The 18613-nt window shown below is 39.2% G+C and overlaps 2 protein-coding genes and 1 long non-coding RNA gene across 3 annotated transcripts in view; 1 reads left to right on the top strand and 2 right to left on the bottom strand.

Moving 5' to 3' along the window:
- Positions 1-18613, top strand: part of LOC145439340 (uncharacterized) — a 92896-nt gene that overhangs the window by 39371 nt on the left and 34912 nt on the right. The window lies entirely within an intron of this gene.
- LOC145439335 (intelectin-1-like) lies at positions 982-7402 on the bottom strand. The gene is made up of 5 exons (XM_080316838.1): positions 7270-7402; positions 4993-5084; positions 3495-3666; positions 3339-3427; positions 982-1139 (listed from the first exon to the last, which is right to left on the bottom strand). Exons 1-5 carry the CDS (start codon positions 7290-7292, stop codon positions 1039-1041), a joined length of 477 nt encoding a protein of 158 aa, XP_080172964.1. The 5' UTR covers positions 7293-7402; the 3' UTR covers positions 982-1038.
- Positions 7270-18613, bottom strand: part of LOC145439333 (intelectin-1-like) — a 33471-nt gene continuing 22127 nt past the window's right edge. The window contains exons 3-9 of the mRNA XM_080316837.1: positions 18053-18214; positions 17478-17613; positions 15495-15586; positions 15052-15214; positions 14716-14904; positions 10703-10964; positions 7270-8049 (exon numbers count right to left, since the gene is read on the bottom strand). Coding sequence (XP_080172963.1) covers positions 14789-14904; positions 15052-15214; positions 15495-15586; positions 17478-17613; positions 18053-18214 — 669 coding nt within the window. The 3' untranslated portion in view covers positions 7270-8049; positions 10703-10964; positions 14716-14788. The remainder of the gene's footprint in view (positions 8050-10702; positions 10965-14715; positions 14905-15051; positions 15215-15494; positions 15587-17477; positions 17614-18052; positions 18215-18613) is intronic.

Below are 18613 nucleotides of genomic sequence, written 5' to 3'. Positions count from 1 at the left end.
AGAAGTGTGTCCTTTCTCCAATATCAGTATAAATGAAGCAAGTCCTATTACCGGCACCAATCCACACAATATGGAATTGTCCTTTACTTATGTACCGATAGTCGTCCTGTGTTACTGTTCCGCTTCCTGGCGTTGAATTGTATATTCCAATACAATACTCCACCAAGGGACCTTTGTTGTGTTTACTCCACGACCGGACCTTTAGCTGTATCTACTGTTGCGGTCGCTGAACTGCCTATGTGATTCTGTGTAAGCTGTCTTCCCATGAACTTACAGCGCCGCAAAGTCCTATAAGTTTCCCGATGTAAATATACGCGATCTTGAAGTACGGTAGAAAAGTATATTGCTTGAAGTTCCAAGTGATCGAATTTCCTTATATCCAAATTATAATACGACACAGTAATAGCACGAATAAGATATTGTCCAAACAAGATCGGTAGATACAGTGGGGGAACGTCCGGTGGGCCAATTACTATTAACAAACTGTACCCTATCACAGCTATATCCAGAATATTCCCTTAGACCAGACCAGGAAGTGTCGTCAAGCATACGCCATCTAGCGAATACAAGTATGGCTCCTAAATTATTGAACCCCCCAAGATTAACATGAAATGCCCACAGTAACAAACCGGTGTACCGTGTGAGTTGGCATGAGAGTAGGCCTACACGTTTCTAATGTCGCAGTGCTGTGATACTCGGGCAAACTGCTATACACCGAAGCCCTATAATAGCATTGCCATCTTTAGGAATCGGGAAAGGAGGACACTTTTATCAAATCATAAAAGTTAGTTTGCTGAAATTGAAAACAGCTGATTTTCAAATATTTACTGGAAATATTTTTGTATTGAATAAAAACTCCTGACAACTGACTCCTGATTCGCGAGTCCACAGTTCGTGTCCGCATTACGTATTTCTCGTTATTTAGGGCGATTTTGAGTTGACTCTGTCCATTAGTCTAGCTGTCAAAGCTGTAAATGAGGATTTGATTACAAAATATAACAAGCCGCCATAATCTTATTTACATATGGTCCGAAGCCATCAACGATAAAAAATAAGGACTGCAGAATTGATATCTTCTGGTGAGTGTGCGTATTCATCTACGTCCGAATCCTGAAGCGTGCCGTCCTTTCCGCTCCACCCTAGAACATTGATACTGTTGCTTACAAGTGGATTATTTACGGGAAACGAAAAGAATTCCTCAGAGACTTTCAGTCCCGACCGAAAGTTGTTGTAGGTATTCTAATAGAATTGGCCCTGTCACTGTCCTTATAGACCAGTGGTCGGGAACCTATAGCTCGCGAGCCATATATGGCTCTTTTGGGTGCAAGATATGGCTCTTTTCCAAGTATTTATTTTTGTACTGAATTGATCAATATTGTAGCGACTGGTAAATTTTCATCACTGCCAAAATAATTATTTTCGTGGCAATATGAACATGTCTTTGAGAGGTAAAGATAATGTCGTCTTCAGGTTTAGGGGCTCGGACGCCCCCTTCAAAATCATCATATTTAAGTTACTGTCACGCCAGCGGCCAGTATCACTCGTGAATTGTAAGCGCCAATATTGTTTGTGTTATACTGGAGTGGAACTTCGGCTCCTGTTAATTGGCAGGCTAATGATTAGTTTTCTGATTGCGATTGCGCCGTTCATTTAGTTGCCATATATAACGGCTATTCGTGCTGTTATAGGATGTCTCTTCGGTAATAAACGTTTATCGTGTGTAGACAAGACATCGTTTCGTGGTGCAACAGAGAGTACAGGCTCTTTATCCGTGGTGGCAGCGATGGGATTAGAACCCACGCCATCGAAATGACTGGTGACTCAAACCTCCCTCCTGGCGATGTATCCGACTCGAAATCTTGAATTGTGCGATACATTGAATCAAAGAGCATTATGTTCCTGATCTATACGGCGCGAAATGAACTGTTGTGGATGTGACATTCACAATAACAAACAACGCCATAGCTATCCACGTTGCACGTTCTGTGTAGTACCGGTGATAAAATGTAAGCTTGTAGCCCAACGTCATGTTACCACCGAATACTTTGAGAATTGAGAAGTCGATAAGCATTTAGATTTTCGGAATCAGTATGACAGTCACATTCGATTAATACCAGTTATAAAATAAATCCTAAGCTACTTACGATGAATTGCCTTATCATTGGTGAGGCTTGGCCCGTATGCGTCTTACCTCTCGTTTCGAGTTTTATATTTGAACAATAAGTACCAGCTTTTACAGAGAAAATGTGGCGCACACGAGGAATCCAATGTAGTGAGTTCGAATGAGTGTCACAATGACGTCACGTATTTCCAATTGTGACGTAACAGTTGTTCGGCATGTATGGCTCTTTTGGAGTTGAGACGGAAAAAATAGGGCCAATATGGCTCTTCGGACAAAAAAGGTTCCCGACCACTGTTATAGACGATCGGACGAAACAATCATTCAATATACCATTATCCTTTGGCGTTCCATATATATATAATAACGCGCTCGATGGTGAGCTCAAAATATAATTATTTCGCCCTACAATTCTACGCAGACACGAATCAACTCTATGTCTGCTAATGGCCAATAGTACATTGGCAATCGGCCTCGATTATCTCATCGATTCGATTCCCGCGCAGACTACAGTAGAGATAGTATCCAAATACGACATCTATAACTATTCGATCCACCGTCTCAGTTTCAAATACTTCAAAGAAGCAGACTAGACTAAACTAAACTGTATAAATTCGTTTCACAAACAAAATTATTTACCAAAAAGCCGTGAAACTACCTGAAAAAATCTAAGAAAATTATATTCAACTGCTCCAGTAGTGTCGTTTTATCTAATTCTCGAAGTCATAACCATATTAGTCGGAAAAGCGCAAAGGCATTGGAACAATACTTGAAAGTAAGGCGACTAATCAATATCAGAATTGACTTCCCATTATGCTCTATAAATAGCACTATATAATATATACCGCCATTTTCGCTTTTTCACGTTTAAATATAGGAAACACCATGTCCAAGCCAGATCTACTGTTGATAACCTCATACGCATCATGAGTAATACTTCTTTATTGCCGTAGCATCGATGCTTGAATTCGTTACTTATCCAGATTCCTTGACTCTTTCGCACTTCACCGGGGTCATATACCATTGGTTTCAGATAATTATACGCTGCTGAGGATTTTATTTTACGAGTCCCGTTCGAGGGTAACATCGTAGTTGAAGTTGATTTATAAAAACGATTAGGGGTCGGACATGGAAATTCGTCACAACACTGCGTATTAAGTCAATCTATACGTCATTGGAAGAGGCATGAAAATACATTGAAGTCCATATTATGGTATACCTGCAAAATCTCCACACGTCCCCCCGATAACGTCAGCATTATTTGATATGCCACCGATGCAAGCATATTCCGAAAAATAGGTATCCATCCTGCGATGAAGAAGGAATTGGATTTTTTATAAGGAGTTCGATACAAACGTATTCAAATTATCAGTACTTGATTCCAGGACAGAGAGCGTTTGGGTACCCAGCTTGATTATAGGCTCGGAATTGCATGTATCCTGGTCTTACGCGGCTTCGGAAGACCTCAGGAATCATGTTCAACGTCCTTTCCATATCGCCCTCGTCGAAGATAACTGGAACGGACAGTCCGTCGCTTCCGCCATATTCTGTTCCACAATGATATCACCATAATTGGAGCAGTTCAATTAATCGTATCGTCAGCATATGACCTCTCACATCACTGTTCAAAATGCGGGAACGTTGTCGAAATATTTTACTTATTATTGCGTTATAATCGTCTTGTCATTGGAATCATTAAACCTGAGGATTCGACCGGTCCGGCTGAGAAACAGATTCCCAATAGACCGTGAGTAAGCCTGGGCAAAGGTGCTGACATTTTGTTAGTAATCAGCTTATCAAATTTTAAGGTGGGCCGAGGAACAGGTATGAAATCCCAAGATTTGTTGGTGCGCACCGGCATATCGGCTCATAAATATATTTATCTATGTGACAGGAACATATCATGGAGCTGAAAAAGTGTTGTTTTGGTCCTGGTTACAATGCACAACCATATAGCTGCAACGACTCAATAGTATATCGTCCCCCCTGGGCTGTTAAACATATCCAGCGTGCCTGACGATCATCCGAGCCGTAAAGTCTGTTGTAGAGCAAATGAGAATACAAATCCTAGCAGTCGCCAGAGCTCAAATAAGAGATAATAGCGTAGATAAATCACAACCTATGTTCAATATTCCACTTATTAGTACAATCGCAAAAATGCAAAGCATTTCGAGTGTGACGTCATATTGATAGAAAATGTGTTACTTACCTCATTTATTACTAGGGCTGGGCAAATTCGAGTACCTGGGTGATTCGAATCTGAATCATGTATTATGCTTCGAGTCGAGTCGAGTATCGAGTATCATTCATTATTACGTCATAACGTAATGAAAGATGTCCAACCTTAAATATGTATCTTTTATGCCACCACATAGCATATAATGCCTTGTTATGCATCAAATTAAAGATATTTTGGTATTTTTCGACCATACCGATTTCGTTGCACTTTGTTACAATGTTGTGGGATGATCAGGGCTTCGGAAATGTGTTATGTCACGCAACGTTCGTGGCTCTGTACTATATGTTTCGTACGTTGCGATAGGCCAATCAAGGTTTCAAGGCTTCCAGATTGGAAAATAGTATTGAAACTGCAATTTTCGCTAATAAATTAACATGCAGTGGCGAGAAGCGTATAATTTCAGTACTCGAAAACATCGTCTTTTACTACTCGACTCGAATCATTAAAGTTAATACTCGATTCAGATTCGAGTACTCGAATCATTGTGCCCAGCCCTATTTATTACCCGCTAACAGGCGATAAAGATTGTATGGAATTTGAGAAACAAAAAAATGGTACCCTGTCCTAGATGTCAGTCTTATATTATATATAAATATCGATTTCACTGAATTGTTACAAGAATTATGAGACTTACCATTGAACAAATCATCAATAGTTGCTATGGTCGAGAGAACGGTGCGGGCAACATTGTCAAGCATATCCTTCGTAATTTCTAATCCCTTTTCTCTGCGACAAGGTTGCCACACATGAATACCAAATAACACTGAAATCACATATTAGACATGCTCGAATGAGCATCAGATGAAAATTAGACTTGCTAAAATGACTATAGCTTTGGAGGTGATATAGGAACGTTGTCGAATTGGCAGCTAAGGAACAGGACTATGATATCGTGACGATATCGATTTGAACCGCACAAGATTGTGATCGAGTCCATGAAGAACATTTTCTAAAATTTCGAAATCACGTGAAGCCAATCCATTTATATATAAGCTCCAGTGGAAAATTTCGCTACACAGTATAAGTTAATGAATTTATATATATATATATATATATATAGGCCTACTAGGTAGCCTACGTGCGATCAATGGAGTCAAATATGACAGCGTCTTCCCCTGAAGATTTGAAGATCTATTTGAGGTTTTGTTTTGGAATCATTTGAATGATGACAACAGTGTTGCATAATACCAGCTGTAAGTAGGGTTGCATTTAAAACAAGAGAGGTTTTAAAACACTTTGTTCAAAACATGTTTATACAATATTATAAACAAATGCAATTTCAGTATAAAACAATTTTTTTCAATGTGGTATCTTTTCCAATTCGAAAAAACACGTAGTATGAACGTTCGAACGACTTGTACCAGAAATATTCGAACCTTCGACATTGCCGTCGGTTCAAAAATTTTAACGCATGTCATATATCACTAGAACCGAATTGATGCTTTATTGATGATGACCGCAGCCGTAAAATGCCGATATTCTTTGATATTTTATGAAGGTTAGGAGCCTTTTTCGTCAACGGAGCCATATTACGATGACAACCACGTGTTACGTCATAATAGACGATTCGTGACGTTATGGTGACTCAAAATGAAGTTCATGACATTGGGATCGGCGTATGCGCCGTGTTCTATGTCGTTGTTGGTGTAGCTGTTGGTATTTAAATATGATGATCGGCAACTATTTCCTTTTACACCAGGTCTGAAGAGTTCGAAAATTCGTTACGGTTACAATTCTCTGCCGGCGAGAAGAACAAATTCGGCCACTGATAGCAGAATTTGGGGATCTTATAGTATGTTTGTGATCCATGTTCTATGTATTTGTCAGTTTTGACAACTGTTACTAAAATGCACTTGGAAAGACTAGCACTCAGAAATATTTCTTAGGTACAAAAACTGACATCGATCAATTAACTACTACTATATTGCAGTTTCAGATGTTATTTTTCGTCATAGGAAATCCGGACTTGAACACACAAAAAAGAATAAAAACATGTTTTGAACAAGAGCCCTGCTAAAAAAATGTTTGTTTTATTTAGAATAGATTAATTTTTTGTTTTGAATACGACCCTTGCTGTTGTTGTTGTTTAGTTTAGGGTATTCATGGTGTTTTTCGTCTGCAATGGTCCTTCACACCAAGGCCGATGGTATGCAATCGTCTTTTGCTTCAGGGCTTGTTAGTCGGTAATAAGACTAATAACTCGAGTGTATAATCTCTCTGCTCCATGTTATCAAATGTAAAACGTTGAATCTGATATTCGTTGCGAATTATCTAAGTTTACAAGCTCAAACAATAAATGCCAATAAGACGACCATCACATTTGATGAATATTACAGAAGTACTTTGAATTTTTTTTTTCTTTTTGCAAATGTTCACCGATATAAGGAGTGCAATATAGGCGTGTAAGCCTACTTTGGGGATAAAACTTGTAGCTACATTTGAAAGCACAGCGAAGGTTAAGTAGAAGTGTAATACACAAAGCGACAGCCCTTTAAATGTGTAGGCTAGGCTACCCTTCTGAAAAACAATAAAGATCAATGTCAACTATGTCATAAATGGTATAAATGATCGAAACGATATTGATAGATGTTGTAAAGCAGGTATGTCCAAACTTTTTGCAAGGTGGGCAACATGACAAGTTCCGTAAGTTTTGCTTCTAGCACCATAAATGTCGACATTACTAACAGTGAATCTGTTTTGCGCCACCTTACGGTATACTAGAGAATTTAGAGATGTGGTTGCTTGCCTGAAGTTCGTTTTAATACAAACCAAGAAACGAATGGCAATACTTTATATAAAGAAATCAACCAAACATCTTGCACTCTTGTATATCAAATTGATGACTGTATAGCTATGAAAATCCTAATAGGTTAATCCTGAATAAACTAACGAAGCTTACGTGGATGATTACCTTGATAATAGAATATATCCCATAACTGCGTTGTTCGTCAAGATTTCATAATGATTGGATAGAGTCGTTACTCTTGATGAACTATATGTAATCGCCGAGATATCGAGACCGTGTGGATTTTCGACTGACCTCCATTCCTATGAGAGTAGAATGACATTCAATTAATAAATCATGTCACATAAGACAATGCATAATTCCATTCAAATTTGTGTTCTGTGGCGTTCTAGTTGTTTAAAACTTTACAGACGCTATTATTATCAATGTATTGACACCATGTATTGGATATATTTTATGATGTTCACATGAAAGTTGAACAAGGGAAAGGGGGCACCTGTCGTTCTAGATGAGTAGAAGAAAATAGTGAAATCCTGCAATGTATATTATTATTATTATATTCTTTATTCACAGTGGTATTTATCTCCTAATGTTTATGAATGAATAAGTTCTAACATTTTCACACCCAAAATTACGGAAATCGCATAAATAGTGCTCATACATAGGGCAAAAGGAGAGGTGAAGAGGCGGAGACGAGCCAATCGCTTGTCGACCTTTGGCCAAAAAGGTTGCACGCTCCTGACCTAGAGGACATAGTTGAACAAATCAGTTACGTATTACATATTTGCTTGCCTTCTTATTGTGGATGATGAAGTAAAATTCACTCGACGTTGCTGTGTCAGCCGCGGTATACTGCACACTTTTGTATGTCAAGTTGTAATTGTCCATCTTTATTTCATTTTCTTCGATGCTATAATCTGACATGGTATTCTGCTGCGAGGTCACCTTAAATCGTGTTGAAAGTAAATTTCGTAGCAGTACGCAAGCTTCGTTCCGCATCTTGGTGATATATGTATGTGTATGTAAATTACATGATATCCGTGGAAAATATAGACATTTCCAATACAATGATTATGGCGAATATCCAGTATTCGGGAGCTGACGACTTAAGTGCATAGGGAAGTAATAGGGTCTTAGAAAGATTAAGAGTGAAAAATGAATTCATGAAATCATGAAGTGCACTGATTAATCTAAGCGTCAGCGGTGCCTTTCAGGTGGTTTACCGGTGAGGGGGCAGCTAAAATTTGCTTCAATTTGCAATGATATACCTTGTCACCTACGTTTATTTTATGGAAGAATCCGCTTTTTCCTAACAGATATGACCTGAGGAATTATAATGGTGACAACTCGAGATATCGCATTCTGCATTTTTCAATTCACGGCCTAGACAGGAGTAGTGCTAGATCAGGGCTCACCAACACGTTGCCCGCGGGACGCATGCCACCCACCGCCTGATTTCAGATTTCGGAAAAACGCCAAGTCAGTCATTTCGAAATGCTGGAATTGATTTCAGTTTTAAAATATTTTTTTTCTTGTTTCAAAAATAGCTTTTCTCATGTGCCTAACATTACTATTCCTCACTAAACTGAAACTGCTTCGGCGATGGCAACAGCATTCCATCAAGGGAGAATCAGCTGATATATATAGACATATTGCCGTGACGCGCAATTCTCCAGAAACTGCCAAGACCGAGACGCTTAGGGCCTCCCTACAAGATCAAGCTTTACGAGGAGATAGTCTCTCAGCAAGTACGTTGTCTCTCTAACCCAGATATATCGATTCGCTGAAATGCGATGTCGTGCACAGCCTGGGATATATAGAAGTTTGCCATCCCGGAGTTCTATATATCCCTGTACAAGTACACAGCAAATAGATCAGCATAAAATCGATGATAATGATATTTTTTACTGTATTTGTGTTTATTTATTTAAAGATTACTTCTTTTGTGGTAACTATGCCCGTCACCCATGTTAGAGATCATAGCGTTGTACTGACCGAAGGATGTAAAAACGCGTTTGCTAAAAGGGTGGCCTGCGATATTGCACTCTTGCGGCCTGCGGCCTCCACGAAATTTTTAAAGTGGCCCGCGACCCGTTTTGAGTTGGCGACTCCTGTGCTAGAGCAAATAATAACAGGTTTAATCATTGTAAAATGCAAGTATTTCAACTAGGTCTCCGTAGTATTTACATTAATGTGTAATTAAAATCTATATTAGTAAGAGATATCATACGAAGTAGATATACAGCGATGGATTATGCAGTGTGGCTGTGTTCAGTATTCATGGAGTTACGACTGCTATGATCGTTCCATAAGGGTTTAGTCATGAAGTACGTCTACTTTTGAGAAGTAATGAAGTAGTTTTCCTCCACTTCCAGTACTTATTCAAGTATATATGATATTCCGCTACTTTTACTTTCGACCATCGAAGCGGCCAGATATAACATGAAACATCACTACCATAACTGTCACAGGGAGCAGTATAGAGCACGGCTGCCACACGGCAACCTCGAACGCTGATTAGTAGGGATGGTGTGAACGTGAGGTTCACGTTCGTGTTCTGTGTGTGAACCTCGATAATTTAGAGGTTCGCGTTCACAAACGAACCGTGGTAGGTTCTGCACTGTGAACCTTTTTCATTTATTGCAATTTTCATTTCATTATATCATATTTGGCTGAAATTTGTTGCATTTCAACTGCGGGCCACTATATGCATGGCACTGGCAGCAAAAAAAATCAACATTAAACGAGCATGCATCACCTTGACATTCTCAGAGATTTCACTTGCTTTGTTACAAAAGTTTGCTCGGATATTTAGTGACTCTATGCTATGAGCTTGACCCGCAATCACACAACATCAAGAGCGAAATGCACTACATGTAGGTAGTCAGCGAATGGTGCTTATTCAACCAATCAATGAAATTGATATCGTTGTCTGATGTACATAATCTGGCATGCGTACGGGGTTCAATCTTGATTTCATATGTTTATTGTAACATAAGAACCAAACCCGTGCGACTGGGGTGTTGGCTACTGATGTATAGCTTGTTAATGGGGGTAATATCGGTATCAAGTATAGAAACCCGTTTTACACTCTGCTCAATATCTACGTAGAAATATTAAGATGCCGAATACATTTTCCGGTCTGGCATAGACCGTTAAGGCGTAAGCTTATATTCCCTTGCAAGTCCTCGTCCAATTTGTCGGCAAAGCGCCGAAAGATAATGATTTTATGGGATTGTGATATCATATGATTGTCCCAGTTGATACAGTTGGCGACGTTTAAAACGTCAATATGTACTTCAGCATAGTGACATTATGTGGTCCGAGTCGTCGCTAGGTATCGTGTACAACTGTGCAATGTACATTAATATAGGCTATCATTTCTCTACAATGTAGGGTTAGAATTAGCAATATGACGTCACGTGACGTCATGAGGTTCACGTTCGCGTTCACACAGAACCTTTCAAAAAGGTTCGCGTTCACACGAGCCTGAACCCTTTCAGAGGTTCACACCATCCCTACTGATTAGTATTTAGCATTTCCTTGTAGCCTTGCGCATAAATGCCTCTTGTATGCGAGTATTAGATAATAACTATACTTTTGTGTAGAAGCGCAGATCCGAATATGGTGGTTGATTCACGATTCCGGCTACTCGCACCATCATGAACGGGTGAGATGTCTTCGCCAAAGTCGAGATATTTGAAAACCTGGAGGGACAGGATGAATTTGCATCACTAACAATTTAACACTCATATGAACACTTTATTCACTCGCCATTGATCAACATTGTATCTTTTTGGCCATTCATAGGTATAGAAAAAAACATATTCATAATCATAAATGTGGAGCACGTCAGAAATCTGAAAAACAAATATGACAATATTACAGTGCTCTCAAGCGCAACTATGCGGACCATCTGTTCGGCAGCCGCGTTCAAATTCTGCGTATATTGGAACGGATGCAAACAAAACCCGCACATTTACAAGTTACTCAACCAAACTCACAATTAATTCGTTACTTTCTGCTATGGAATACACATGGCCTATGAAACAATTCGTTATGCCTTTTTAAACATGAGACTGAACACGAAACGTTTGGGGCATATTGGCAGAAAGCAGACAGTAGAAAATTAATTTAATCAAGTTTCACATGCTCCAGACATACTATTGTGATCATTTTCGATCATAGACCTACGTGCAACATTTCACTCACTGCTAGTCAATAGCAGGATACTTTGATATGATAACATCCGTATAGGCGCCCATGACTTTATCAATATATCAGTTGCTTCATAGGTCATGCATGGAACGCGCTGAACTCAAAGCACGATACCTGACACTGCAGTAATACACTAATTCTCATCTTCCCTATAGACATGCGAGCGGCCATTATTTTAAATTTCAATTAAAAAAAAAACATTTTTACGGCATTACATTGCGTACTATGTATACGCGCGACAATTCAGTCCAAATATATATTAATCATATAATATTTTCAGCAAGGCGCGTTATTCAGCTTTTTTTTCAATAATAGTGGCTTCATGTGATAAACAACAAGATCCTAAACGACAGAACATTTGAAAAGTAGGCGCGACTATGTCGAGTCCAAGAATCTATTCATAAGTTGACCACTCGCGATTTCGGTACGTATAGTAAGCCGGTATAAATAAATTCATTGGTCTGGATCTTGCCAAAAGTGTACAGTTAGATAGAGACAGTTTAAAATAGGTATTTGGCGTCCAGTTTGTTCATTATGAGCAATGCCCTGGAATGCGGCCGTATAGGCTACATGACTAATCGAAATGCGGCCGGCCGCGGTTGGCCACCCCTGCACTACACAATATTCTCGCTTACACCACTTTACTATACCGCAATGGATTTTGAAGACGTTGTTTCAGGTGAATTAAAGAGCTATGTGGTCAATATATTCTCTTGTATAGAAGTCTTTCATACATCAGGGCCGTGTATAATATTCAATAGTGATGTAATAGTGAACTAGTGAAGATAGGAAGTCGTTACAAAAGCAATAGAAGTGTTTCATGAGTGCTAAAGTGCTACCATATATTTATTTCCGGAAGAAATACTTCTTTTTCGCTTCGTAAATGTTTCCCTGTGTCGGTATTACATCCGATACCCGCAGGCAGGGCCCACCGACAGGCCTTTTTTACTACCTCATGTGGACATAACTTAATCCTAATGAAATTATACCAGCGCCTTCCAATATAGTTTTGTCAAAGACTCGGTAAAAAGTGTGTGTGTTAGTTTCACTCCACTTACCATTTGGAACAAGTTGACATCGACAACCAATTCCAAGAAGGCAAAAATCGCATAGAGAATTGAGAGTTTTATGGAAAAAATTACTGAAAAGTAGGTATTCGCAGAGGCCAAAACGCCAGTGCAAAACCTTTATATGCAGTGTTGAGTGTTGTATCACTTCTGAGGAGTTCTAACTCAAGAGTTGACGTCTTCAAGAGAAACGCGTAGCGCAATTTCATGATAATGAACCAAATTGCAACGTTCGCGTTTACGGTAAATATGTCTTTTATTCCCCACAAGGCATACGCAAGCCTAACGCCAGAAGTACGACAAAAGACAAAGGAAGCATAGGAATATGCCAACTTATATCGTCGTTAGAGCCACTGCTTTAGTGGTTTATAACAGTATTCAACCTACCAAGTGCCAATCCACGTATTTTTGCCAATTCTGTTGTTTGCGAAGTACGATGTCGCTAGAATAGTAACCCTATTCCTAGTATAATATAATGCCTGATTGCATTCCAGAAAAAAACATGGCCATGGATTTCAGGGTGACATTTTAGATACATCCGATCGACCTGAAGGTTTGAATCCGGCCTGCAGCGCAAGTTGAGTTTAACATCGCTGCAGTATCGTGTTAGCGACGGGTGCCCTCAACAACGCGCGACAAGTTCCAAAGTTTCGAATATGTCGTAAGCTCACGCAACCCAATCACAGAAGCTATAAGCCGTGAGTTGCGCGATTCTCTGTTTTTATTGTGAGCAGTAAGTGCATCTGCTGATCGATTTTTAACTGTCTATTACTCTGAATCCCGTATATGCAATACGAATTTGGTCGGTGACTTAGATAGGGTATAGGGCAGATGTTCCCAAACGGATGGTACTTCGTCCCTGCGGGTGGAGAAATTTTCAAAGTTCAGCGGAGTAATTCCAGGAAAACATTCCTTCGAAAATTTTAATTGAAAGTGTTAGTGCGCTAAGCATCTCTTTCAGATCAGTGCCAAATCTTTAGAAGAGAAATACTATCGGGCACATGCACCGAATAAGAGTGAAGTGTTGGAGCTGCTATGTTTCTTCTTTCGTAACTATGATAATAATGAGTTCGAAAAGACTACTGTATTACTGGTATGATAACGCTACCTTCGCGTAATCGATACTGCCAACGTGAGCAATGTTATAGCTTTACTTCGTGCTGTGCCTTTCATTTCCTCTATTACGCTGGACCTTCCCTAGTTTGATGCTGTGTTTGCAATTGCCCGGGACTCCATTTCACAGAATAAGGATGATCGATATACAAGAAGCGATTTCACTTGCGATTTAGTGTATTTCGTGTATTATTAGCAGGGTTGCCATCGACATGGACCAAAAAATAAGGACAGTCGAAAAATAAGAGTAGCATTGAGATACGTTTTTGTACATACTTTGTATTTATATGAGCCGTGGCATATCACATTCCATACTTTTTGCCAGAAACAATATGCTCCAGCAACTCCTTGTCATTAGAAAGTGCTTCGTGGATCTCACGACAGCTCAGGTCTAGGTTTAACTTCGTCACTTTTTAACCCAAGTGTGGACGTCACTGCGCCTTTTGTTCACTACGCAACAAATGCTGCATTCCCCACAGCGTATTCTGCTGTAGACTAAACAGAAAAAACCTGGTACTGCTAAAATGAGGTCCGCTGCGATAGCTTTTGGTACACCCGAAACTGCTATACCACCGCTCACTGCCGTAGCTATCTCACCACTTAGAAGTCAAATCATGTGGTGTGTAGGCCTACGTCACGGGAGCTCCTTTCATTTATGATGTCATAAAATCTCGACGAAAAAGCATAATTTTATAATATTATTATACAATATAGATACCAGAGGAAAACGATCAAATTTCTGTAGTGGTTGAAAATAAGACAAAATAAGGACGTAAGTCGAAAATAAGGACATTTCTTAGAAATAAGGACAGTTGAGTTTTTTAAGACGTGACCCTTCAAAATAAGGACAAATCTTAGAAATAAGGACGGTATGGCAACCCTGATTATTAGTGTAAGTAGGTCAATAGCGACTTCGACTAAAGTGGTGGTTTTGAAACGCCAACGAAAAACTGGCGTAGCCCGTAATTCTTATCGATCGCGGTCATAGAACTCTAGAATAATGGTTTTTACAACACTCTGCGAAATTTTATGTATAGAAAATATGTTAGTATAAATGTTGGGGTTTCTAAAAGTCAGGACGTCCTTTTATGTATGTAATCTAGTACTAGGATTAGGAATGAGTAGTTGCAAAATATAAAAAAAGAATCGCTATAACTAACATGCTACATGATGAACACATGTGCAATATGTGCAAGGGACGCATAGTTCTTACTTGGTTACCGTATTGACCGTATCCGTACATATCACTGTAAATGGAGTCCATTAAATAGCGATTGTAGTCCATCTCATAATGATACCAATCCGGAACGTAAGATCTCAAAGTTGCGTTGTTTTTTTTCCAGTGCCTCCAAGACCTTTCTTGCACGGTTCAAGATTCCTGATTCAGCGATATCGGTATAATCTACGTAAAAAGGATATCATAGCGCTACGCGTTCGATTATTATCGGAATTATGAAATATGTACGACACAACCGAGCTATACCTATTGTTAAAAAAATGAACATTGCTCAATTGTATAAAGTATACGAAATAGCATCCTAGATCTTACAATCCTTCACGGCAAGATGGTAATGTTCAACGAAAAGAGAATACAAGTTCCCTCCGGCATCACGTAGAAATTTGTCGATTGTTCGGTATCTGAGAGTAGCTTTTTGTCTCGCCAATTCGATTGGAGTATCAGCAGGTACATGCCATATCATCACGTCGCTAGCCTTAAAATAAATTAACGACCTAAATAAAATTCTTAATTGTGATTGAAAGGACCCAGTTTGCATAAAAGTTTTCGGAGATTCATCTTGTCGATAACGGGCGCTGAATAGAAGAGTAACAATATGGTTCGAGGGATTACTACATATGTTATGCGAATGATTTTATGACAATGATCTGCTTAACCGACTTGAAGACAATAAACAGTTAGGATTTATTTATATACATTATACATATGTGTATCATGGATACGCCGATAACCACACTAAAACAGTATCTGTTTACTTTCATTGCATAATATCCATGGTTCTTATAATCATCAGAAGTCGCTCGTCCGAGATTGCCGAATATAAGCCTGTTTTCCCACGCAGAATCACCTGATTACGAATGAAATGATGATATCTAGACGATAATGGTAGAACGATCTGTCCGTCACAATGATGGAGTTGGGTGGGGGCAATCGATGAGTGAGTGCTGACTGTATTTTGTTTTGGTTACCACAATACCGAACCCAATCCATTTCTGCCCCACGTGACTAATAAAAATCGTATGTATATATATATTGCTCTCAAAAGAACTTAATTAGGGTGGTGTATAGATCAATTCTTCAGAGCTATTTTACATACGTATCACATCTTATCATACCATCTTGCGGTGGAGTTGGTACGTATGAACTCTGGAATATTGAAGGTGAGGTGAAAATGACAATAATCTGCAGAGGTGGTCAGTAACGAAGTACTTCTACTTTTTCGAAGTACTCAAGTAGTTTTCCTCTACTTCTGGTACTTACCAAGTAAATCTGATTTTCGCTACTTCAACTTCTACTTCTCAATATATAGTGATCTACTTACTTACTTTTCGCTAATTTCAGTTTGTCAAGTAGAAGTAGTTCAATCTTCCAATCAGGAATACAGCCTGAGGAATTTCGAAGCTGTTTTCACGGAGTATTAACATTTAATTTTCATAAAAGTTTAGTATAGCCCCGTATTTTCGTCACGCTTCGCGCGCAGTGGATACGGAGTGACCAATATGATTTCACGAAAGTATCGGTGAATATACAATTTAGGTGGAGGGTTGGCCTGGTTCCGTTTACACCACATTGCCGCCCTTCGCCCATTTGAAATAACTCATCACAGTATATATGGCTCATCATAACGTTTGAAACTGATGTTTCGCAATCTAGCATTTTCTTGTCATATCGTAATCTAGCATGTCCATGGCGTGTCCTAATCTGGAAGAGTAGAATTTGACTTTTTTAGTTTTAGAGCTGTTTTAGCGTACCACCTTTGAAACTTTCTGGACTAAAAACATGAAATACATATTCTGCTTTTAGAAGTAGTATTTATATTTCACTTTCAATTCCCAGTATCATATACTTTGAGTTATAATTATTATCAGTTCTTTTGTCTGGATAACATACATGTTGAAGTATAAAAGCAAGTGTAGTAATGCCTTTAATTTCTGGAAATGAAGCTACACAATATGGCATTTTTACGGTCCACCATATTTTTTATTAACGTTTAATAATCGCGCGAAGTGTTTACACCGTATCCGATACAACTTATCCGTATTGCTCTTCAACTAAACTACAGCCCTTATAATATGGGGGATGGCGCCATACCATGCTATTTTCCAGAACGTGTTGTTCGAGAAAACAGAGGGTTAGCATCGCATTTCTTATCAATACAATCATTTTCATCCCATGATGTGGACGAATGCTTATACTATCGAAAATTGGATACCTGCTGGTATGCATCAATATGAATGAAGCTCGTCACCTATCACATAGCTCAATTTGCACCTTTTTATAATCCATCCAATCAGGATCGTTTTCACAGCTAATTACTTACTGGAGTACTTTTAAAGTCAGTCAATTCTACTTCTACTTCAAGTAGTTTCAGGTTGCTTATGTAAGAAGTACTTCTACTCGTACTTGAGTAGATTTTTTTCGTCGCTACTTCTACTTCTACTTGAGTAGCTTTCTTGACTACTTTGACCACCTCTGAAAATCTGTAAACAATATCGCAGGCCATGCATGGGTATTCTACAGTGTGCAACTGTGCAAGTGTGCATGTACACGTAGGCCTATAAATATACAATTACATGGGTGCCAGTATATGGCATCTTCAATATGTGAATAAACGTGATATCACCTTATACTTCCTGTGAACTTATTGTATATGTTCGAGCGAACCGAAACCGTTTTACGAATTATGTATTTCGAGAGGCGCCGTGGTCAAAGTAAATCGAAACTTATGCCAAACAAACCTGAATGAGTGGAACTCGCACCAGCTGCGTATGTCGACCATCTATCGTTCGAATCGCATTTGCTTGTGATATTATCTTCATGGACACCAGCAACTAAAGTCCAGCCGCCGCCATCAGACTCCATATCACAATATACCTACAATTTACAATATTGGATATTAGTGTGTTGCCAAGGTCGGGGCAAAGCAAGGCAAGGATAGAGAGAGAGATGATATTTTTTTCCGCCTGCACCATCGAGATGCTTTGACGACGGAGTTGCGATACGGCCGTGAGGTCATCTAGTCTGCACCCCCGTTTTTTTCTTTCTCCTCCATGCTATCCGTGATTGCTGAGCGCCTAGCAGGATAGCTGCGGATACCAATTTTCGAGTCTGTGGTATGACCCGGCCGGGGACCGAACCCACGACCTACCGATCGAGAAGCCGGACTCATAACCATTACACTATATCGGTTGGTCAAATGATATGACTCGGCTACAAATTTGAATCTCTGGTGAATTTTCTCGTTCAATATTCTCTTCTCTGTGTGTGTTTACATTACAATCACTCAAACACATTTTATATTAATCTTTTGTACCTTGTATTCCAAGTCTCCTGCAATAGTAGAAATCGTATAAATTCCACTGCTTGCGTTTCTATGTCGTCGTTTCAGATCAAGACATGATGGGATTGTGTTATTCAACAGGCTCGTGTCTGTGTCGATTGGTGTTTCGCACTCGTCGGAGCTCGAAAGTAGAACCTTAAGAGAGGCTTTCATGTTATTTGTTATTTATATGAATCTCTTTTTACGTGTCTAATAGACTGGTGACATTAACGATCAATTACGTCTGCAATCAATGATTTTTGAATGATTGAAATCTAGTGTTGCATTTAAAACAAAAGTCAATTTAAAACAAACATGTTTAAAACAAGGCTCTAGTTCAGTGGTTCTCAACCGGGGGTCCGCGGACCCCTAGGGGTCCGCGAAGCAATTCCAGGGGGTCCGCGAGACGTCTAAATTTTCAAAATGATTGATAACTTACTTTTCAATTCTTTTAATTTGAGAAAGCCGGAGGCAGTTTCGCACCACAACTGCTACAACCCCATGACTCACATCATTATAATAATCGTCTGACATGAAATATCCTACTGTGCAAAT

Source organism: Botryllus schlosseri, chromosome 5 (assembly GCF_051294905.1).
Source record: "Botryllus schlosseri isolate E-star chromosome 5, Bs_hap1, whole genome shotgun sequence".
Taxonomy (NCBI): domain Eukaryota; kingdom Metazoa; phylum Chordata; class Ascidiacea; order Stolidobranchia; family Styelidae; genus Botryllus; species Botryllus schlosseri.
Note: the sequence above shows the minus strand (reverse complement) of the source record. Positions and strands in the feature narration are given on the sequence as shown.